The sequence below is a fragment of the Rhinoderma darwinii genome, chromosome 1 (genome assembly GCF_050947455.1).
Source record: "Rhinoderma darwinii isolate aRhiDar2 chromosome 1, aRhiDar2.hap1, whole genome shotgun sequence".
NCBI lineage: Eukaryota > Metazoa > Chordata > Amphibia > Anura > Rhinodermatidae > Rhinoderma > Rhinoderma darwinii.
Genome location: NC_134687.1, coordinates 237577250 through 237601711, shown reverse-complemented (window position 1 = coordinate 237601711; position 24462 = coordinate 237577250). Strand labels below are relative to the sequence as shown.

The window sequence follows — 24462 nt, the reverse complement described above, 5'->3', positions numbered from 1 at the left end:
ATGTATTTTTTTGTATTTGAGTTCAAGTATAACACCTATAATTCCTTGAAATAAATAGTTCCATCAACTGCAGCTAATTTAGCCTCCATTTCCGATAACTATACTTTCCCCACTTCTACAATATAAGTAAGGTTTTCACCTAAATAAGACAAATCAATAATCCAAGCTTCTAGGATTTGGATTTCACAATGGTCATTATTTTATGGATTATGCTGGCCAGCTCTAACTGTAGCAATGTTACATTTACATCCCACTAATATTATCCTAGTTCTATTATCAGTATAGTATTACTATTAATGCTAGACATGTATGGCAACGTGACCACCTTTTCATGAAAAATAGTCTGCGACAATCATTTGGTTAATAAGGGGTGGGGAACGTCCGGCCGTATAAAGCCTGCAAAATCACTTGGTCTGGCCCTGCTGGCACGCAGTGACCTCACTCAGACCGCCGCCGCCTTGTTATTCACTACTTGGCTCCGTAACATTTAGGAGCAGGAGGACGGAGCCAAGTAGTGACATTCACTACTAGTGAATGAGGCGGCGGTGATCTAAGTGAGGTTGGTGCGTGCCGGCCCAGGAGTGAACCAGTCCAGTCAACTGACCTCACGCACGGACAGGTGACTCAGGTCAGGGGATTGGACTGGTCCACTCCCGGGCTGGCACGCACCGACCTCACTCAGACCGCCGGCTCATTCACTGGTAGTGAATGACACTACTTGGCTCCATCTGCCTTCCTCCTGCTCCTGAAATTTAGCTCAGGCCTCATGTAGAGTCAGGACCTAAATGCATTTGCCATGGCCTACTCAGACCACCGCAAAGCAAAATAAACGCGTCGCTGGCGACACACACACTGAATAGTTATTAAAACTAAAGTGTTTGACCAAATATAGCAGACTAAGTTGATAATTTTGTATGGCCCACGAATGATGTTATAAATATCCAAATGGCCCTTGGCATAAAAAAGGTTCCTTACCCCTGGGTTAAGTGGTTGTTACTACAATCCGCTCTATGTAGCGCAATATGATCAAGACTCAAAATGGCTTCACAAGTAAACTAAGTTCCAGGTCTAGAGTTTCCTATAGCAACCGGTCAGATCTAAGAGATGTGATTACTATTCGGGTATGTTCACACGCTTAACCAAAAACGTCTGAAAATACGGAGCTGTGTTCAAGGGAAAACAGCTCCTGATTTTCAGACGTTTTTTAAGCAACTCGTGTTCTTTACAGCCGGTTTTGGAGCTGTTTTTCTATAGAGTCAATGAAAAACGGCTCAAGAAGTGACATGCACTTCTTTTTCGCGGCCGTTTTTTTACGCGGTTGTTTTTCAAAACGTCCGAGAAAAAAAACGCCCCGTCGGTACAGAACGCCGTTTTCCCATTGAAATCAATGGGCAGATGTTTGGAGACGTTCTGCTTTTGACATTTCGGCCGTTTACAGCCTGAAAACTGGCCGAAAATAAGCCGTGTGAACATACCCTTTCTGTTTTTGCCCGTTGTGCTAGTTTTGTAAATCTGTGTATTGCAGCGTCCGTATTCACAGTGGCTGTAACCTACATCTACAGTCTTCATTTTAATAGCAGATTTTCCTGTACAGTGCTCTGCAATTAAAAGAAAGATCTTTATTAGATGTAGTGCAGTCTAAAATGTGTGTAAACTGCAGGTTTTATAAGAGATTGCAAGATGATCCTCTTACACTAAATGTTTTTTTTTGGCAAGAGGCTGCAGGGAGAGGGGAACTACAGGCTGCCGGAAGGTTAGGAGGATGCCACTTTATCCTAATAAGAGATATTACAAGTTTTATATATTCACATGTGCTAATGATTAATGCAAAAAATTGTATAGTGATGGGTAGGATTTAAAAAAAACAACAAAAAAACAAGACGGATCTTGTGTCAGCCTGACTGTCCTGTGGCAGCCCTTATCTGCTCTTACTTCTATAATAAATAAAAAAATTGGACACCGGTATTGCATCCATTTACAGATCTTGTATACTAGCTAAAAGTGGGAGACTTTTATACACATTGGTGAGCAGATTATATTGGATTGTTTTTGCATTTGTTATATTAACCCCTTGAGTACCCAGCTCATTTTGGCCTTGAGGACCAGACCCATTTTTTCAAATCTGACATGTATCACTTTATGTGGTAATAACTCCGGAATGCTTTTACCTATCCAATTGATTCTGAGATTGTTTTCTCGTGACATATTGTACTTTAGTTTAGTGCAAAAATTTGGTCGATAAATTCATTGCTTATTTGTGAAAAACACCAACATTTAGCGAAAATATGAAGAAATTATGATTTTTCCAATTTTAAATGTATCTGCTTGTAAAACAGATGGTAATACCACACAAAATAGTTACCAATTAACATCTCCCATATGTCTACTTTATGTTTGCATCGTTTTTTGAACATCCTTTTATTTTTATAGGACGTTACAAGGCTTAGAACTTTAGCAGCAATTTCTCATATTTTTAAGAAAATTTCAAAAAGCGATTTTTTCAGGGACGAGTTCAGTTCTGAAGTGGTTTTGAGTGCCCTATATATTAGAAACCCCCATAAAACACCCCATTTTGAAAACTGCACCCCTCAAAGTATCTAAAACAGCATTCAGAAAGTGTTTCAACTCTTTAGGCGTTTTACAAATTTCATTTTTTTTTACAAAATTCATATGTAATAAAATTTTCTTCTGTACCACAGAAGGTTTTACCTGAGAAACGCAACTCAATATTTATTGCCCAGATTCTGCAGTTTTTAGAAATATCCCACATGTGGCCCTAGTGTGATAATGGACTGAAACACAGGCCTCAGAAGCAAAGGAGCACCTCTTGGATTTTGGGGCCTCCTTTTTTCAGAATATATTTTAGGCACCATGTCAGGTTTGAAGAGGTCTTGTGGTGCCAAAACAGTGGAAACCCCCAAAAGTGACCCCCATTTTTTAAACTACACCCCTCAGGGAATTTATCTAGGGGTATAGTTAGCATTTTGACCCCACAGGTATTTTGCTATATTTTCTGGAATTAGTCTGTGAAAATGAAAATCTACTTTTTTTCTGGAAAAACGTAAAAATTTCTAATTTTTGCAAGAAATAAAGGAGAGAAAGCACCCCAACATTTGTAAAGCAATTTCTCGAGATTACGGAAATACCCCATATGTGGTAATAAACTGCTGTTTGGACCCACAGCAGGGCTCAGAAGGGAAGGAGCGCCATTTGGATTTTGGAGCTCTGATTTTACTGGAATGGTTTTCAGTGCCGTGTCACGTTTGCAACGCCCTGGAGGGACCTAAACAGTGGAATCCCCCCAAAAGTGACCCCATTTTGGAAACTATACCCCTCAAGGAATTTTTCTAGTGGTATAGTTATCATTTTGACCCCACAGGTTTTTTGCTGAATTTATTGGAATTAGTCTGTGAAGATGAAAAGAGACTTTTTTTTGGAAAAAACACAGAATTTTCTAATTTTTTATAAGGAATAAAGGAGAAAAAGCACCTCAACATTTGTAAAGCAATTTCTCCTGATTACGGAAATACCCCATTATGTGGTAATAAACTGCTGTTTGGACCCACGGCAGGGCTCAGAAGGGACGGAGCACCATTTGGATTTTGCAGCTCAGATTTTGCTGAATTGGTTTCTGGGGGCCATGTCGCATTTGCAGAGTCCCTGAAGTACCAGTACAGTAGAAATTCCCCAGATGTGATCCCAATTTGGAGACTATACCCCTGAAAGAATTAGAGGTGTAGTGAGCATTTTGAGCCCTCAGGTGTTTTATAGATTTTATTAGAATTGGTCCGTGAAAATGAAAACATTTTTTTTTTCCAATAACCTGTAGCTTTAGCTCAGAATTTTTCATTTCCACAAGGAATACAGGAGAAAAGACACCCCAAAATGTGTTACACAATTTCTCCTGATTACGGAAATACCCCATATGTGGTTGTAAACGGCTATTTGGACACACGGCAAGGGTCTAAACGGAAAAAGTGCAATTTCGTTTTTGGAGTGGAGATTTTACAAAATTTGTTTTTGACGCCATGTTGCATTGCGCTGAGGTACGAGTACAGTGAAAACTCCCGAGAAGTGACCCCATTTAGGAAACTACACCCCTCAAGGAATTCATCTAGAAGTGTAGTGAGCATTTTGACCCCCAAAGGTTTTGCAGAAATTAGTGCACAGTGGATGTTGCAGATTGAAAATTGACATTTTCCACATATATGCTATTTCAGTGCCCAATGTGTTGTGTCCAGCTTGTACCACTGGAGACATACGCCCCATAAATTGTTAAGCGGTTCTCCAGAGTACGGTAATACCCCATATGTGGTCATAAACCGCTGTTTGGGCACACTGCCAGGCCCAGAAGGAGCGCCATTTGGCTTTTGGAGCGCAGATTTTGCTTGGTAGTAGTTTTGTTTAGTGTTTTACTGGTGTTTCAGTTTATAATGTGGGGGCATATGTAATCTGTGCGGAGTACATACATTTTTTGCGTGACACACTGTCGTTTTCATTGGTACCATGTTTGGCTACGCGCGACTTTTTGATCACTTTTTATTCCATTTTTTTGAAACGTGACCAAAAAAGGAAATTCTGCCATTGTTTTTTATGGTATTTTTTTTATGGTGGTCACCGTGCGGGATAAATAATATGATATTTTTTTAGGTCAGGCCGATACGAACGCGGCGATACCTATTATGTCTAGTTTTTGTCTTTTTTTTTTCATTTTTTTCTAATTATAAAGGGCTTGATCAGGGAAACAAGGCGATTTTATTGTTTTTATTATGTAAAACTTGTATTTATTTATTTATCAAAAACTTTTTTTTTACTTTTTTTTCACTTTTTATTTTACACATACTAGGGGACTGGAAGATCTGATCTTCTGATCCCCTGCACAATACACTGCACTACTTCTGTATGTACTGATGTAGTGCAGTGTATTGTAACTGTCACTTTACAACTGACAGTTGAGCCTATTACGTCCTGCCTTGGGCAGGACCTAATAGGCTCCCGTACCTGGCAACCAGGAAGCCGTTGCTAGGCTTCCTGGTTGCCATTGCAACCATCAGAACCCCGCGATTTTTCGCGTGGGGGGGGCAATGGGGTGCAGAGGGAGCCCCCTCCCTCTGTATCAATCACTTAAATGCCGCTGTCGCTATTGGCAGCGGCATTTAAGGGGTTAAACGACAGCGATCGGAGAGGACAGTGATCGCTGTAGTTGCAGTGGGATGTCGGCTGTATATTACAGCCGACATCCGATGAAGATGGAGCGAGCACAGCTCCTGTGCCCGCTTCATCCTCAGGGCGTTACTATACGCCCATTTTCGGTTAATAAAAAGTGTTTTGTTTTTTTTTACACCGCTTTCTCTGATCTCCTCGCGTATCTCACAGAAGTGAGGAGATCAGAGAAAGTGACAGGAGCTTTCTCCTGCAGACGGCTGTGATTGGTCAGTCTTCAGAGACTGACCAATCACAGCAATCGCCGGCATTGGGGACTGCTAATTGGTCCCCAGGCCGGTAGCAGAGACGGTTAGCTGTCAATGACAGCTGCCGCCGCTGTTCTGTCACTATGTGATTTCACATAGTGACAGTTTATTCCTGCGCCGTAATAGTACGTCGAAGGTACGCTGGTATAAGCGGCCAGCGACGTACTATTACGTCGAAGGTACGCAAGGGGTTAAAAACAAAAAGTAAATGTAGTTGGCTGAAGTATAAAATATAATCATTCAAGATGTGAAAATGTGTCATGGATATTCACTCCTCTACAGGCCTGAATCCTAAATTCACCTTATTTTTCTATTTTGTTACATCTATCTGTAGCTAATTGCAGAGTATTGAATATGTATGAAAATATAGTCATGTGAAAAAAAAGTACATCCCAGGTAAAGTATATATTTTTTTTTAACATGTGTGGCCACATCAATGTTTGATCTTACTTCAAACAGTATATAAAAGAAAAAGGTGATGTAATGAACAAAGACACTAAGGCCTTATTCACACGAGGGTATCAGATTCACGCGTGTGATAAACGCGCGTGAATCTGGTCCGTGTGTGTTGCGTTATACATCAGTGTGTTCTTTGCTAGGGCATGCGTTATTCGCACACTCGCAAAGCACTTTTGTTTAATTATTATTTTAAATTGAATTGATGCGCAAATCATCCCTGTGCGGTGCGTGGTTTTCACGCACCCATTGACTTCAATGGGCGCGTAGGTGTGTGATAACGCACCAATATAGGACATGCAGGGAGTTTCATGCAACGGACTCTCGCTGCGTGAAAACTCCTGCATGTGTGAATGGCCCCATTGAAATCAATGGGTCCATTTGCTGCGCGTGGTTTTCATGCGCAGCACACAGATGTTATTCACGTTCGTCTGAATGAGCCCTAACAAATTGACTATACAAAAATGTATTGAACAATAATACAAATATATTCGATTTAGATCCGAACAGTGACTCTTTTTTTTTTTAAGATTACTTGAACATATGACCTCAATAAACAATTTTTAGGCCACACCTTTTTGCATGCCACGCCATTTAATATAGATCTCCTGAGTCTGCTGCATACTACTGTATAACACATATGCCCTGACACTGCCCCCACACAGTATATTGCCCCCATAGCTTCCCCACGCAGTATAATGCCCCAATAGTGCCTATTAAAAATAATACATACTCGCCTAACCCTGTTCCAACGACGAGTGGAGGAGGTCTCTCTTCTCTGGTCTGTGTGGCTCGGCACATATTTTCAGGTTCCGCTGCACTTCTGCATTATAACGTTGTTTCAGGCGTCTTATTGGTCAACGGTATCCTTAATGCCCACCCCATTTACTTCTTGTTTAGCCTCAATGCCCACGCGCCACGGCAAGTGCACAGTGCACGCCTGAATGGTATATACACGGATGATGAGGGTTATATACAGAGATGATCGGGGTTATTTACAGGGATGATGGGGGTCCCTGTATATAATCCCCATCATCCCTGTATATAACCCTCATCATCCCTGTATATGACCCCCATCATCCCTGTATAGAACTCCCATCATCCCTGTATACAGGGTTTTTTTACGATTAATTGCCCAGCTCTACCTTAAAGGGGTTTTCCCATGAGGGACATTTATGACATAGAATTTAAGGAAAGGGAAAAGGGTTGGGATAAGTATGTGGTCAAATTAATTTATAACTTTTATTGTTTGATTAAAATGAACAAATTATATTAAAATACCTAAAGTGCAAATGGGTATGTGTGAGCGACCCCCAAGCTCACATACCCTAGGGCCAATAGAATGGTGTATTAGAATTATAGTAAACCACAAAAAGTAATTGAGCTGATGCCTGCGTTAGTTGAGCTGCACTGTCTGTATGGGTTCAGGACAGTTCGTTTCTTGCAGTGGCACACTATGAGTGTGGCAGCATAGTGGTGAATCTCATATAGGGCTGGTGTGTGTTATCACTAAGACTTTGTGTACACTGCAGCGGTGTCTCGGTAATGTAACCGAGGCAGCGATGCAGTACAGCCGTACGTGGAAAGCCGCTGTTCAAACTATTCTAACCCCGGCTAGTGCGCTCTGACTGAATGAGCAGAGCGAAGATGTGGCTAGCTCCATCTAGAAGTGAAGAGCAAGACAACCCTGCAGGGATTGTCCCAGAAAGTTGTCCCCTTAGGTGGGCTACTGCAACGGCGTTCCAATCTCCTAATGGGGCGGCGAAGCAGGGGAGACCGCCCTGTGTAGGGAACAGAGAAGCGTCCACAGGTGTGTAGCCAGCTAGAGCGAGGTTGCGTACAGTTCCCGCGAGACCTCAATGTGAGACGAATACAGCTACAGGTAAGCGGTTATTACACTATGTATGGAGGCCATTGTATTGCACCTAGGTTGTTTTAAAAAGTACTAAGCACCCGACGCGCGTTTCGCCAGCATTCTGGCTTCTAGGACTGCGATAGGTGGTCTCTCATCTATTACACATTTATGACATATCCATAGGATATATCATAAATGTCAGATAGATGCGGGTCCCGCACCTATCTCTAGAATGTGGTCCCCTAAATCCCTTTCTAGTTTTTTGTGCTCATGCAGACTCCCGGACACTTCCTGATTACATGGTCGGGAGTTACGGAAACAGCGTAACTCGCTGAGCTACGCTGTTTCCGTAACTACTATTCCTTTCTATGGTAATTATGGAAACAGTGTAGCTTAGCGAGTTATACTGTTTCCGTAACTCCCAACCATGTAATCAGGAAGTGGCCGGCAGTCAGCGTGAGCACAAAAAACTAGAACGGGGTTTAGGGGACCCCGTTCTAGAAATAGAGGTGGGACCCGCATCTATGACGTTTATGACATACCCTCTGGCAGGACGTAATCGCCTTCAATAGATGGCAGACCCGAAGCCTTTCTTAGGCTTCCGGTTGCCATAGCAATCGCCCCCGCAACAATCGGCCCCTGCAATCGCGTAGCGGGGTGCCGATGTTGCTATAATAACTTAAATGCGGTGGTCACTATTGACTGCCGCAATTAAGGGGTTAATCGGTTCGGATCACCTCTGTGATCCGACCCGATGTTTTCTCCCAGTACTAAGGCTGCTAGTAGCAGCCTGTACTGGGAGATGCCGGGCTGCGGGGAGCGTCTGTGTGCTCTGTTAGGAGCACACGTAGAGTAACGGGCTGCAGGCACAAGGACCAGCTCTGCAGCCCGTTAATCTACGTGGGGTGGTCGGCAAGGGGTTAAGATTGTTAAATTTTCCCATTCTAATGTGGATTTACACTGAAACTGATCCACGAAAACTTGCTCACTTGATTTTATGCGGCACTCCAGGGTCACGTGTCTAATTTCCATACACGGTAGCTCCAATCATGAAAAAGCAGGTGTCTAATAAAGTGACCATTCAGTGTAGATATAAATTAAAATAAAAAAGTTCCCCTATGGATTAAAGAAAAAATAATAAAAAGGTAATTTTAAGAAAAAATTGGTTAAAAATCCCCCCACAAATGTGTATTTTTTGCAATAAATAAACTTTATCAAGTCCTTAACAACCGCCTACCGTCTTTTGCCGGCAGGCGGTGCAGGTGTTTAGTCTAAAGCGGTGTCTTTTGGCGTTGCTGTAGAAGAGGCTGAGGAGCGCTCCTGTGAGCGCTCATCCTCTAAGCAGGAGCTGTAACTTACAGCTCCTGATCCTAGAGCAGACTGCTAAATAATCTGAGGTCGGAAAACATTCGGACCCCAGCTGTTTAACCCTTTGATCCGGTGACGTGATCAAAGACCAGGGAATCCCTCTGCAGAAAGCCCAGGACCTATGTGCTGCCCAGTGGCGTAACTACCGCTATAGCAGCCGTAGCGGCTGCTACCGGGCCCGCATCATGAGGGGACCTGTGCGACCCGCCGGCACGGCCCCCCCCCTCCCATGGCCGGAGGCTCCGCTAGCAGCTGCTATGACTGAAGGGGTTGTTACTACAAAAGACATGCATCCCCTATTCACAGGATAGGGGATACATGTGTGATCGCTGGGACGCCCAGCGATAAGGAGAACGGGGGACCGAAAGTTCCCCGAAGTTCTCCATGACAGACCTCGGACTTCCGGCGTCTGTCTGCAGCTCCATAGAAATGACTTGCTCACCGGTCGCGCTTGTGCGCATGCGTGACCAGCGCTCCTTTCATTTTTATTGAATTGCGCAGACGCCGGAGATCTGAGGTTTGTCATGGAGAACTTCGGGGGACTTTCGGTCCCCCGTTCTCCTTATCACTGCCAGCGATCACACATGTATCCCCTATCCTGTGGATAGGGGATACATCTCTTTTGTAGGACAAACTATAGGCTGTTTTTTTTTTGGGGGGGGGCGGTCTGTATGGCGTTATCTACAGGGGGAGGGCTGTATGGCGTTATCTAGAGGGGGGACTCTGCATGGCGTTATCTACAGGGGGCTGTATGGCGCTATCTACAGGGGGGTCTGTATGGCGTTATGTACAGGGGGGGTCTGTATGGCGTTATCTACAGGGGGCTGTATGGAGTTATCTACAGGGGGATTTGGGGCTGTAAGACGTTATCTACAGGGGGGCTATATGGCGCTATCTACAGGGGGCTGTGTATGGCGCTATCTACAGGGGGCTGTGTATGGCGCTATTTACAGGGGGCTGTGTATGGCGCTATCTACAGGGGGCTGTGTATGGTGCTTTCTATAGGGGGGCGCTGTGTGGTGGAATCTATAGGGAGGCACTATCTACAAGGGGGGGGGGGTTGTGTGATACCCAGCGGTGGGGGGGCCCCAGTCAAAAGTTTGGTATGGGGCCCAGTCTTTCCTAGTTACGCCCCTGGTGCTGCCCTAACAGCAGCCTGTGTCAAAGTGAGATAGTATAATGTATTCGCATACAGGAGTATGCTGATACATTATAAGTAAAAAATAAAGATGTAAATAAAGTTATCCCCAAAATCAAAATGATAAATCCCTTTATGGGATTTAAAAAAAAAAGTTAAATGAATGTAAAAAAAATTAATGATAAATAAAAAGTAAAAAAAATACACAGAAACACACATTTTTTTAATAATAAATAAACTTTTTCAAATATAAGTCCCAAAACATTAAATAATATAGACCTATTTGGTATCGCCACAATCGTAACAACCTGTACAACAAATGTATAACATTATTTATGATCGGTGTATGGTGTAAAAAAAACAAAAAAAAATTAAATCTGCTGCGGTACTGCTTTTTTTTTCTGCATTTTCGCCAAAATAAAAATTTATAGAAATTAAACGATAATGTTTTTGTACCAAAAACTGGTACCTACATAAAGTAAAACTCGTCCCGCAAAAACCAAAGTCTCATACAACTACGTCGTAGAAAAAATAAAAGAGTTATGAGCGACGGAATGCAAAGAGGAAAATATAAAAAAAAAAATTCTGTCCTCAAGGCCAAAATTGGCTGTGTCCTTAAAGAGCCTCTGTCACCACATTATAAGTGCCCTATCTCCTACATAAGGAGATCGGCGCTATAATGTAGGTGACAGTAATGCTTTTTATTTAAAAAAACGATCTATTTTTACCACTTTATTAGCGATTTTGGTTTATGCTAATGAGTTTCTTAATGCCCAAGTGGGCGTGTTTTTACTTTCGACCAAGTGGGCGTTGTACAGGGGAGTGTATGACGCTGACCAATCAGCCTCATGCACTCTTCATTCATTTACACAGCAGCATCGCGTTCTTACTAGAACACGATGTGCAGCCACATACACACACATTAACGTTAATCAAGTGTCCTGATAATGAATATACATGACCTCCAGCCTGGACGTCATGTGTATTCAGAATCCTGACACTTCTGAATCTTTTCTGTGAGATTTCCAGCAAGGGAAACGAAATCTCGTTTACCTCGTAATCTCGCGAGATTACGCGTGGCTTGCTGGAATCTCGCAGAAAAGATTCAGAAGTGTCAGGATTCTGAATACACATCACGTCCAGGCTGGAAGTCATGTATATTCATTATCAGGACACTTGATTAACATTAATGTCTGTGTATGTGGCTGCACATCGTGTTCTAGTAAGAACGCGATGCTGCTGTGTAAATGAATGGAGAGGAGTGTATGACGCTGACTGGTCACTGATTGGTCAGCGTCATACACTCTGTACAACGCTCACTTGGTCGAAAGTAAAAACACGCCCACTTGGGCATTAAGAAACTCATTAGCATAAAGCTAAAAAGCGCTAATAAAGTGGTTTAAAATAGATTGTTTTTCTAAATAAAAAGCATTACTGTCACCTACATTATAGCGCCGATCACATTATGTAGCAGATAGGGCACTTATAATGTGGTGACAGAGCCTCTTTAAGGGGTTAACCCCTTAGTGACCAGCCTATTTTAGGCCTTAATGACCAAGCTATTTTTTTAGTTTTTCTATAGTCACATTCAAAGAGCTCTAACTTTTTTATTTTTCCATCGACATAGCTGTATGAGGAGGTTTTTTTGGGCAGGATTAGTTGTACTTTTTGATTGCACCATTTTGGGGGGGAATAGAACTTACCCCTGAAATTCCGCCATTGTTCTATGCATTTTAAATTCACGCCGTTCACTGTGTGGCATAAATAACACATTACCTTTATTCTATGGGTCGGTACGATTACAACGATACCACATGTGTATAGGTTTTTTATGTTTTACGACTTTTGCACAATAAAAACACTTTTGAACTAAAATTATTTGTTTTTGCATCGTCTCTTTCCAAGAGCCGTAGTTTTTTTATTTTTCCGTCAATGTAGTGATATGAGGGTTTGATTTTTGCGGGTCAAGACGTAGCTTTGATCGGGTGTTTGGGTGTACATGGGACTTATTGATTAACTTTTATTATGACTTATTTGGGGGCCAATGGGAAAAAATAGCAATTTCACCATTCTTTTTTTATGGTATTCACTTTGCGGTTTAAATGACATATTACATTTATTGTTTGGGTCATTACGGTCGCGGCGATGCCATATATGTGTACTTTAATTTATTTTTTACACTTTTACTAAATGAAACCACTTTTTATGGGAAAAAATGGGTTTATTTTTTTTATTGTAATTTTTATAAGTTTTTGTTTCACATTTATTACTTATTTTATTAGTCCAACCAGGGGACTTTACTATGCGATCTTTAGATTGCTGCTATAATGCTTTGGTATACTTGGTATACCAGAGCATTATTGCCTGTCCGTGTAAATCTGACAGGCAATCTATTATAACGTGCCTCTGGCACTTCCTAATAGGCATATGCCCAGAGCAGAAATGAGGGCTTTTATCAGGCCCCCGGCTACCATGACACCCCATTTGAGGCCCGCGATTGCATTTGCGGGCTGCCGATGGGTGACAGAGGGAGAACCCTCCCTCTGTAAACAAGTTAAATGGCCGCGGTCGCTATTGACCGCGGCATTTAACGGGTTAAACGGCCGAGATTGAAGTAAACTTCGATCGCTACCGTTGGAGCAGGAGCCCGGATGTCATCTGACAGCAGATCCCCGGCTACAGCCTGCAAATGCAGTACTTGGGCTAGGCCGCCGTGAAAAGGCAATGGACTAGCCTAAGGCCCCTTAGTAACTGCTGGTGTATTGGTGGTCACTAAGGGGTTAATGGGATTAAAAAATAAATAAAAAAATGTAGTTATTTTGCATAAAATATATTTTATTGCCCCTTCGTTAAATAAAAACAAAAAGCCTACACGTATTCGGTATTTAAACGACCGTAATAACCTGAAAAATTAATTTAACAGGTTATTTAGTGTTAAACGTGAACGGGACAAAAAAATAAAAAAAACTGCAGAGAATCGCTTTTTCCTATATTCACAACGTAAAAATATTTTTTTTCTACCCCCAAAGTTTTCTAAAAAACCCAATACAATTTCTCCCGCATAAAACAAGGCCTCATACGGCCACGTCAATGAAGAAATAAAAAAGTTATGGCTGCTGGAAGGCAGACAGGTAAAAACTGAAAAGTTTAACTGGTCATTTCAGGCCCAAGACATAAAATAATACAACCATGTTGGGTACCACCACAACTATAACAGCCTGTACAATAAGTTTAAAGCATCATTTATTATAGGCATACGCCGTAAAAAAAACAAAACTGTAGCGGAATTGCTTTTCTGTTGCATTTTTTTCTAAATAAAAATTTATATAATTTAAACATGGATGTAAATGTAACAAAAAATGACACCCACACAAAGTACAACTTGTCCCCCAAGAAACAAAACCTTGAACAGCTACGTCGAACAACAAAATGAAAAGTTATGACCGCTGTAATGCAGAGAGGAAAATCCAAAAATTGTGGTCCTCAAGGCCAAAATTCCTGGTCTTCAATGGGTTAACCAGTGCAAAGGGCAGCTACAAAGAGCGTCTCTTGCTCTTGAAGACCCCGCACTTCCCTGCATTATGTGGACATCCCATTGTTTTCACTGAGATCTGTATAATGCTACATTTTTTTCCTGTGGTGGCGCTGTAGGGGAATTGAGCATTTGCTTTCAGGTTCTCTTACAGATTACAGCTGGTCGCTGCTGGGAATCCCAGTTGTGTGATACCCTGTGAACAGCTTACTGTGGGGGCACCATCTAACAAAAAGGCTTTGTCCAAAGCCGATATCCCTTTTAATCTTCTGTGACTGTTGATGTAAAGTTCATAGGAAGCTTGAGATGCGGGTTGCAAAATGGCAATTTTAAGTGCCAAAAATGGATGAATATTGTGAATGCAATTGATGAATAGTTTGGTTTGTTGCTAAACAATGACTAAAAGCCTGAGAAAGATAACACCATGTATAAGTGCATTTTAAAATAAAATATATATATATATATATATATGTGTTTATTATATTCATTTTTAATCCTAGGTTACGTGAATGATTGTTTTGGAAAATGAAAGACAGGAGCAGACGTTACAGAAAAGCAGGCTATTTTTGGAACAGCTGAGTATTCAGTATTCAAACTTAGCTACAGCCCTACATGCGTCTTCAGAATGTACAAGTCACTGGGTTTTGGAAGCTTCCTTTCTTTACAGGAAAAGTAGGACATGCAGAACGGGAAACATCCAGTGGGACATATTGCTGTGGTTTTGAGTGAGTTGTGTGTAGATTTCGACCTTAACAACATCTCACAGTTTCTTAATAGTTAACGTAATGGTTATGTTTATTAACTATCCTCTTCAGTAGCATGTCATGAACATTGTCAAAAATGGATGAGTTTGAAAAAGTCATTCTTGAAGTTGATAGAAAACTCTTCCACGTGGAGAAATCTGTGTTGGCGGCAGAAAGTAGTTATTTTCAAATAATGTTTTATGGAGGATTCAGAGAGAGTACTTTACATAAGATCCATCTCAATGGGATAAACAAGGAATGTTTTCAGACTCTGTTGGACTTTGTAAAAAATGGAAGTATGGAATTAAACCAAGGAAATGTCACAGATCTACTGGAAACGGCAAATTTTCTAGATTTGCGGCAAGCTAAGCAGTTCTGCATTGCCTTTCTAGTCCATGAATTAAAAGTCTCTAACTGTTTGGGTATGATGTCCTACTCCCAGCAATATGGATGTATAGATCTTTATGAGTCTGCTGTTAATGTTGCTGTCACCCACTTATCTGAGCTTATGAATGACTATGAAGATGAATTCAATCATCTAGATAAGGAAACTCTAGAAGTATTGCTACAAACTGATGATTTGTACGTGTCAAATGAAGATCTTGTGTTTGATGCTGTTATGAAATGGGTCAAGATAGACACCATAAGGGAGAAGAATTTTGAAGAGTTAGTTGCACTGGTGAGACCTGCGTTCCTGAGCCTCACCTTCCTCGATATTCTCGTCAAGAGAATTCAAAGATCAAAAGAACAAGATCCGTGCTTCAATCTTTTAAAAACCTTGAACAGCAACCCACCCATAACATGGCGTACCATGGGTGAAGTAATGTCAACCAGCAGAGCATATGAGACCTTTTATGTCCTTGGTGGAAAACATGAAAAGGAAGAGCAAGAATTGTACATCTATCTACCTAAAACCAATACATGGAGAGCATGCTCTCCTTTACAACGTAAAAACCTCACCCAGTATGCTGTGGCCACAGTAGGTAACTCTCTCAAAATATAATAATTTATATTATGTAGTGAGAATTATTTGTTTTATGGAGACAGAATAGTAGGTGGCACAATGCTGGCACTGATTTGTGATGTCTATATACGGTATAAAGTTCACCTATTTAATACAAAAACATTGAGAGGTAAATTTTAATTTTTACTAATTTGCTGGAAAAATCTAGAAATTATCCTTGCCAGCTTTAGGACTGCATATATATAAAGGAACTAAAGACACTACTATGTTATGTATATGGCTTTTTGTAAAATCACTTTCACATCTGGCTGCAGCAATGAAAATGGATCCCTATATTATCCAAATTAATCCTATATATTCAGGGTTGTATTTACCATATAATGACTTTAGGCAATGGCTTGAAGCAGCATAGAAATAGGCATAAATTTCATTTTATTTTTGTAGTCTTTTGTAATTATTTAATATTTCCATTAAACAATTGGAAGCAATGATTTTAGACTAATGTTTCCATGCAATAAATTTGCCTTCGTAATCAATTGTACACGTCAAGTAATTTGCGACATGTGCATGGAAAAATCACGGTGTGAAGGTGAGGCCTTATTTACACGAATGTTGTATACGTCCGTGTGCTGTGTGTAAAAACAATGGACAGCACACGGACCTATGCAACTCAATGGGGCTATTCAGACATGCGTGATTTTTCACCCAGCGAGTGTCTGTGGCGTGAAACTCACTGCATGTCCTATTCTGGTGCATTTTAACGGATCACGCACCCATTGAAGTCAATGGGTGCGTGAAAATCACGAATCCGTGATTCAAGCACCAGTTGTTAAAGAAAAGCAGAGAAAAAAAATGTGCATCAACACTGACATCAAAAACGGATAGCACACGGAACTTCAACGCAGGAAAAACGCTGTGTTTTTTGCGGACGCAAAACGGACACGTTCGTGTGAATCTAGCCTTAGGCCGGATTCACACGAACATGCTATACGTCCGTCTGACGGCCGTCACACGGACCTATGTACTTCAATGGGGCTGTTCACATGGCCGTTGTTTCAACAGACCGTGTGAAGGGCCCCGTGAGAAAATAGGACATGTCCTATTTTTTCACGCTTTACGCATCCCTCCATAGACTCTAGTCTATGGGGGATGCGCGATAACGCGTCCCACAGCGCAGAGCACTGATGCACCTCGGACGTGAAAAACGGCCGTTGTTCACGTCCGAGATGTGCAATGCTCGTGTGAATCCGTCCTTAGGGCAGATTCACACGAACGTTGCGTTTTTGCGCGCGCAAACAACGCTGCGTTTTGCGAGCGCAAAAACCATTTGACAGCTGCGTGTGTCATGCGTGTCTGATGCGCGGCTGCGTGATTTTCGCGCAGCCGGCATCATAGAGATGAGGCTTGTCAACGCCCGTCACTGTCCAAGGTGCTGAAAGAGCTAAATCTTTCAGCACCCTCGACAGTGAATGCCGAACACAACAGCGAAAAACCTGTAAAAAAAAAAGATAAAGTTCCTACTTACCGAGAACTTCCCGGCCGTTGCCTTGGTGACGCGTCCTTGGTGACGCGCCTCTCTTGACATCGGGCCCCACCTCCCTGGATGACGCGGCAGTCCAAGTGACCGCTGCAGCCTGTGATTGGCTGCAGCCTGTGATTGGCTGGAGCTGTCACTTGAACTGAAGTGTCATCCCGGGAGGTCGGACTGCAGGAAGGAGACAGGAGTAATCGGTAAGTTAGAACTTCGGGTTTTTTTACAGGTTCATGTATTTTGGGATCGCAAGTCACTGTCCATGGTGCTGAAACAGTTTAACTCTTTCAGCACCATGCACAGTGAATGTCTCCCGACGTCGCGAACCGGAAATTTTTTTGCCGGGTTCGGCCAAAACGAGTTTGGCCGAACCCGGTGAAGTTAGCTTCGGTTGTCGGGGTTCGCTCCTCGCAAAGACACTCCGTTTGGATGCTTGGAAACAGAAAAGCACGTGGTGCTTTTCTGTTTCCATTCATCCTTTTGACAGCTCGTGCGCTGTTTCAGTCTGTTCGCACGGAAGTGCTTCCGTGCGACCTGCCTGGTTTTCACGCACCCATTGACTTCAATGGGTGCGTGATGCGTGAAATACGCAGAGTTATTGAACCTGTCGCGTATTTTGCGCAGCGAACAAACGCTGCGCAAAATACACGGACTGTGTGTACTGCCCCATAGACTTCTATAGGGCATTGCGTGCCGCGCGAAAACCACGCGGCCTACACGCTGCCAAATCACGTTCGTGTGAATCCCCCCTTACTGTGAGTTTCAGTTTTCTGTAAGTGGGACAACCTGAAACATTGGCAATTTGATCCATCAATTTGACATCATTGGAACCTACTGATACTGTTGGAGTGATACTATTGGTTATGCAAAACAATTGTTGCCGAGTTATACAATAATATTGTCTTCCTTAATTGCCCAGTGTAAAATAATAATAATCTCATAGAAATTAATAGAATCCATTGACTGATTCATTATGATCCGTTATTTTAACGAAGATTTCCCCAAAAATTTAGTGTCAACACATGGTACTAAAATATTCACATCATTAAGGGTTTATTGAAGGAGATGACGAGAGCGTCAGTTCCACTCCAGCAATAATGCAAGAGCACCATGGTGCTCCCAGTCCGTCACTGTTTTGTGTTGTCCTGCATGTACCTGTATTATACATACTCAATAAAATGCAAAAGTTCATTAACGTTACCTTCAGTCCACGTAGTCTTTTCCTATAGGCTTCAATGTGAAATAATTTATTTTGTCTGAAACGTAGGCAGTGAGTAACATATATATATATATATATATATATATATATATATATATATATATATGTGGGCTATTATAAATTGTACAGTGGTTCCCAACAATTTTCAGTCAAGAGAACCCCAAATGTTTTCAGTCAAGAGAACCCCAAACCAGAGGTCTCTCTGAGGAACCCTAACCTGACTTTAGTCTGCAACGCTGTCTCCACATTGAAACATTCTCCCCATTTCTACAGTGCAGGCAATAATTTGAATACACAGCCCTTTCTATAAGAAGAACAAACATACTATACGGTGCCCTTTTCCACAATGTTATGAAATGGAGTATGAACTTGGGGCTATTTTATCTGCTCCATGACTGTCACCACCAATAATTGACTGTACAGGGCACACCGTTTCAAAATGACCATGCATTTGTGATTTCAGATGCTGTTTTCTAAACAACTTGTCGCTCATGGTCAGTCTGTGAAGGGTGACATTTTAGACAACGCCATAAGTTAAAATAACAAATCTCCAGTCGCTTACTTGGGTTGAAGGTAATGCGCACATGTGGTATATTAGTTAAGTGGTGCTCCGGTGCTTGCCTCTGTTTTGGGTGGGTGAGGATGCGGAAGGAAAACCGCTGTGTGCCAGTCTGTCACTAGGCAGCTGAGTAATCTAAATAGAAAAGAAGAAAACTGCACCTTCTAGGGTAGTCACGAGTCCCAAATAGTGGTTTGTCTGTCAGGGCTGGAATATGCTCACCACATATCCTGGATTAGAATACTGGAGAGGAATACTTTTAACATGTATTGTCTTGGAACCTGATAATTCTCTGCGCCAGGTGATGGAAGTTTCAGCTATGTCCAGGAGATGTGCTGCTATATCCTCTCTGTGTCAGATGATGACAGGTAGCGTTGATAATGGTGGGGAACAAGTACAGGTGGCAATGTATTCTGTTTTAAGGACAACGTACTATATGGCCAAAGGTATGTGGACACCCCTCTTAATTATTGATTTCAGATGTTTCAGCCAAACCCAATTTAAAATGGTGAATAAAATCAAGCACACAGCCAAGCCATCTTCATAGGCAAACATTGGTAGTAGTATAGGTCGTTCTCACTGTCATAGGATACCACCTTTGCCACAAGTTAATTCGTGAAATTCCTGATGATCTAGATCTGCCCAGTCAACTATAATTGCTGGTTATGTAAAGTGGAGGCATCTAGGAGTAACAACAGCTCAAACATGGTGTGATGGTGTTAAGCACGCCGACACAGGACTCTGGAGTAGTGGGAATGTGGCAGTCCGATGGGAGAATCTGGGTTTGGCGGATGGCAGAAAAACGCTACCTAACAGAATGAATATTGCGTACTGTAAAATTTGGTGGAGGAGGGATAATGGCCTGGGGCGGTTTTTCGTGGTTTAGGTTAGGCCTGTATTTCTAGTGAAGAGTGATGTTTATGCTACAGCATACAAAGACATTTTAGACAGTTGTATGCTTCCAACCTTGTGGCAACAGTTTTGGGGCCTTTGATATTCCAGCGTGACTGTGCCCCTGTAAAGACATACCTTAATGTGCTTGATGTGAAGGAAGTTGAGTGGCCTTCACAAAGCCCTGACCTTGACCGAATACCCTTTGAATGAATTAGTACACCGAGCCAGGTCCTCCTGTCCAACATCAGTGTCTGACCTCAAAAATGCTCTTTTGGAATGGGCAAAAATTCCCACAGACATAAACCAAAATCTTGTAGAAAGCCTTCCCAGAATAGTGGAGGTGGTTATAGCAGAAAAAGTGTGCCCAACTCGATTCGCCCATGGTTGTGGAATGGGATGTCCAACAAGCTCATACGGGTGTTGTCCATATACTTTTGGCCAGTTAGTTTTTTCTGCAGTTTGCAGGCTTAGGGTATGTGCACACGAATACTGGCTTTTACGTCTGAAATTACAGACTGTTTTCAGGAGAAAACAGCTCCGTCGTTTCAGACGTAAATGCTCCTCGCATTTTGCGAGGCGTCATTGACGCCCGTAATCTTGAGCTGTTCTTCATTGAATTCAATGAAAAATGGCTCAAATTACGTTTCAAAGAAGTGTCCTGCACTTCTTTGACGAGGCAGTCAATTTACGCGTCGTCGTTTGACAGCTGTCAAACGACGACGTGTAAATGACAGGTTGTCGGCACAGTACGTCGGCAAACCCATTCAAATGAATGGGCAGATGTTTGCCGACGTATTGTAGCTGTATTTTGAGGCGTAAATCGAGGCATAATACGCCTCGTTTACGCCTGAAAATAGGTCGTGTGAACCCAGCCTTAGGTAGGATTATTTAGTATTTTGTTCCTTTGCTTCTACTTTTGTTCTTGAATGGTTATTCCCATCATCCAAAGTGATGAGAATATCCCGACTGCCGGGAGCTCCACCAATCCTGATATTTAAGGGGCCGCATCACTGCATCCCCTTCTCAGTTTTTTCCTGCTCACCCAGCCCCCTGCAGTGCAGGAAACTGAAACACTGCTCCATTCAAATTTAAGGAGGTGTGATGTAGTTCCCTGTACAGCGGGTGGCCAGGGTGCCACTGTGCAGGGAACTCTGAAGGAAACGCAGCACTAAACTAGCGTTACATTCCCTTCATTCTCAGGATAAGTGGAGGCCCAGGCAGTTTATATCGTGTTGTTACATATAGAGGGGATCACGGAGTAAGCGGATATGCTCACTGTCACGAAGGGTCTGTGTACCCACTGGGCCGTACCGCCTTGGCTGTAAGGCAGCTGGCCAAAAGGGAACAGGTGAGAGTCTATAGTTATATAGGTACCTGTGGCAGCTCAGACAGCAGACGGACGTCAGGCGAGGTGAAGCAGGTCAGACGTGGATGTAGCGCAGCACGACTTTGGCACAGCTCAGTGCTAGACCAGGAATGTATGGATTGCTAGGAACAGGAACTGGAAACAGGTATAGGGACAGGGACTGGGACAGGGACTGGAACAGGAAACACCCTAGGAGGCCATCACATAAACAAACTAGGGAACACAACAACGCTCAGGCATAGAACTAGGGGGCTGGACCCCTTTTATAGTCCAGTGTACTCACGGGTCAAAGTTCATCCACGAGGTCCGGTGCGCGCGCTGCCCCTTTAAGAGCGGGATCCGGCTGAGGTGAGTGGACGCGAGCGCTGGCATCTCCTGAGGAGGAGGCTGGGGCCAGTGCTTGTCGACTCGTGGCTGCGGTTGTCAGGAGGAGGTTGGAACTGACAGTCCGCAGCCACGGACATTACAGTATCCCCCCTCTAACGCCCACTCTTTTTGGGACCAGAGTGAGAGAGAATCTTCTTCAGAAGAGATGGGGCATTGAGGTTCTCCTCTGGCTCCCAAGACCTCTCTTCAGGGCCAAACCTCCTCCAATCCACCAAATAAAAAGTCTTTCCTCTCACTCTCTTGGTGTCCAAGATCTCCTTGACTTCAAAGATGTCCGAAGGGCCGCTGGAGGCAACCGCAGGCCTGGGAGTCTTGGAATAGCGATTCAGGATCACTGGTTTCAGGAGGGAGACATGGAAGGAGTTGGGAATCCTGAGGGTAGGAGGCAGACGAAGCTTGTAGGCAACAGAGTTGATCTGCTGCAGGACCTCGAATGGTCCGAGGAATCGGGGGGAAAATTTACATGGCGGCACCCTCAGTCGGATATTCCTGGAAGAAACCGAGGAGGCGCTCTTCTCCTTGTGTCAGCCTTCCGTTTCATGCATGCCACTGCCATTAGGATGGAGGATCGAGTCTGCTGCCAGATCTGCAAAAAGTCTCTAAACGTGGAGTCAGCTGCAGGTACCTCGGAAGTATCAGGCACCGGGAGAGGAATTTGTGGGTGCTGGCCGTAGACAATGCAGAACGGTGTATTCCTAGTAGACTCGCTGGTGTGATTATTGTAGGAGAACTCCGCCCATGGGAGCAGCTGCACCCAGTCATCATGCTGCTTGGAGATGAAGTGGCGTAGGTAGTTCTCCAAAATCTGGTTGATTCTCTTAACCTGACCTTTAGACTGAGGATGGTAGGCAGAGGAAAAGTCCAACTTCACGCCAAGAAGTCCGCAGAGGGCTCTCCAGAACCTCAAGGTAAACTGAACCCCCCAATCAGACACAATATGCTGCGGCAAGCCGTGCAGGCGGAAGATGTGTTGGATAAATAACTTGGCCAACTGAGGAGCAGAAGGAAGACCGGTCAGAGGAACGAAGTGGGTCATCTTCGAAAATCGGTCCACCACCACCCAGACAGCACTGCAACCAGCAGAGAGAGGCTGTTCCGTGATAAAGTCCATCGCTATATGCTGCCAGGGAGCATTGGGCACAGGCAATGGCTGGAGCAGATCAGCAGGTCTGGAGTGGTTGGCTGCACATACAGCACAGGAAGAAACAAAGTCCACAATATCCTTGGGCCGTGTGGGCCACCAGAAATAACGAGCAATCAAATCCCGGGTCTTACACAACCCTGCGTGACCTGCAAGTCTAGAGGAGTGTCCCCAGCGGAGGATTCTTCCACGATCAGCCAGGCGCACAAAAATCCTCCCTGGAGGAATGTCCCCAATTTGCAGGGGATTGACCGAGACAATGCAAGATGGATCAAAAATGTTCTGTGGACTCTCTATGGTGTCTTCTCTCTCAAAAGACCTGGACAAGGCATCGGCCCTCACATTCTTGTCGGCCGGGCGATAATGAAGCGCCAAATGAAACCTTGCAAAGGACAGTGACCACCTGGCTTGACGATAGTTCAGCCGTTGAGCCGTCTGGAGATAGGGCAGATTCTTGTGGTCCGGAAAAATCTAGATCGGATGAGCTGCTCCCTCTAGTAGATGTCTCCACTCCTCCAGAGCCAATTTGATGGCCAGTAACTCCCGATCCCCAATAGAGTAGTTACGTTCTGCGGAAGAGAAGAGCTTGGAAAAGTATGCACATACCCTTGACTTGCCCTTGGGACCTCTCTGGAACAGGATTGCACCAGCACCGACAGAGGATGCGTCCAGCTCCAACGAGAACTGCAGAGAGACATCCAGATGATGGAGGATAGAGGCTGATGTGAAGGCACTCTTCAGGCTATTGAATGCGGACTCTGCCTCGGGAGTCCACACCTTGGCGTTCATACCCTTCTTAGTAAGGTTAGAGATGGGAGATGTCAGTGAGGAGAAATTCGGAATAAACTGCCTGTAAAAATGAGCAAATCCCAAAAATCGCTGTGTGGCCCTCAAGCGTTGAGGGCATGGCCACTCCAAGACAGATTTTACCTTTTCAGGGTCCACCTCGAGACCACGATTCGAGACGATGTAGCCCAGGAAGGGTAGAGCATCCTTGTCAAATACACACTTCTTCAACTTGGTGTACAGACGATTCTCCCTTAACCATAGCAGAACCTGACGGACATGTCTCTGGTGCGTCATAGGATCTGGGGAGAAAATCAAGATGTCATTTGGTTGGCCTGATGAAGACGCCGGTCCGGCGTTAAAACGCGTAGCCCTGTCCTCGTATACCTACATTAAATTTTAACCTTGTATAGCCTTTTGCCTTCATTAGTAGCGCCCTTTGGTCCCCCTTTTTCTCTTTATTTGCAAGATGTCATCAAGGTAGACTACAACACAAACATAGAGGAGGTCACGGAAAATTTCATTCACAAACTCCTGTGTTGAATGCATTCTTCCATTCATCACCCTGGCGAATCCAGACTAAGTTGTAAGCCCCACGCAGGTCTAGTTTAGAAAAAACATTTGCACCACGTATACGATCAAATAGTTCGGAGATCAGTGGCAACGGATATTTATTCTTCACCGTGATCTGGTTGAGACCACGGTAGTCGATGCAAGAACGAAGAGAGCCATCTCTCTTTTTGACGAAGAAGAACCCGGCTCCTGCCGGGGAGGAAGACTTCCGTATGAAGCCCGTTTCTAAGTTCTCTTTTACATAGGAGGACATGGACAGAGTCTCTGGCAAGGAGAGAGGATATACCCTACCACGGGGAAGGGATGCACCAGGAATCAGTTCAATAGGGCAGTCATACGCCCGATGTGGGGGCAATGTCTCCGCCTCCCTCTTGCTGAAGACGTCCGAAAAGGCAGCATAATGACCCGGCAATCCTGCCAATGACCGAGGCACCGAAGGCTGAGCCGAACGAATCCGCACCAGGCAACGACCTTGACAC

General features: G+C 43.6%; 1 protein-coding gene across 1 annotated transcript in view; it reads left to right on the top strand.

The window, feature by feature from the left end:
* Positions 1-14333: 14333 nt before the first annotated feature.
* Positions 14334-24462, top strand: part of LOC142740553 (kelch-like protein 23) — a 63318-nt gene continuing 53189 nt past the window's right edge. Inside the window, exon 1 of the mRNA XM_075850012.1 lies at positions 14334-15546. Coding sequence (XP_075706127.1) covers positions 14661-15546 — 886 coding nt within the window. The 5' untranslated portion in view covers positions 14334-14660. The remainder of the gene's footprint in view (positions 15547-24462) is intronic.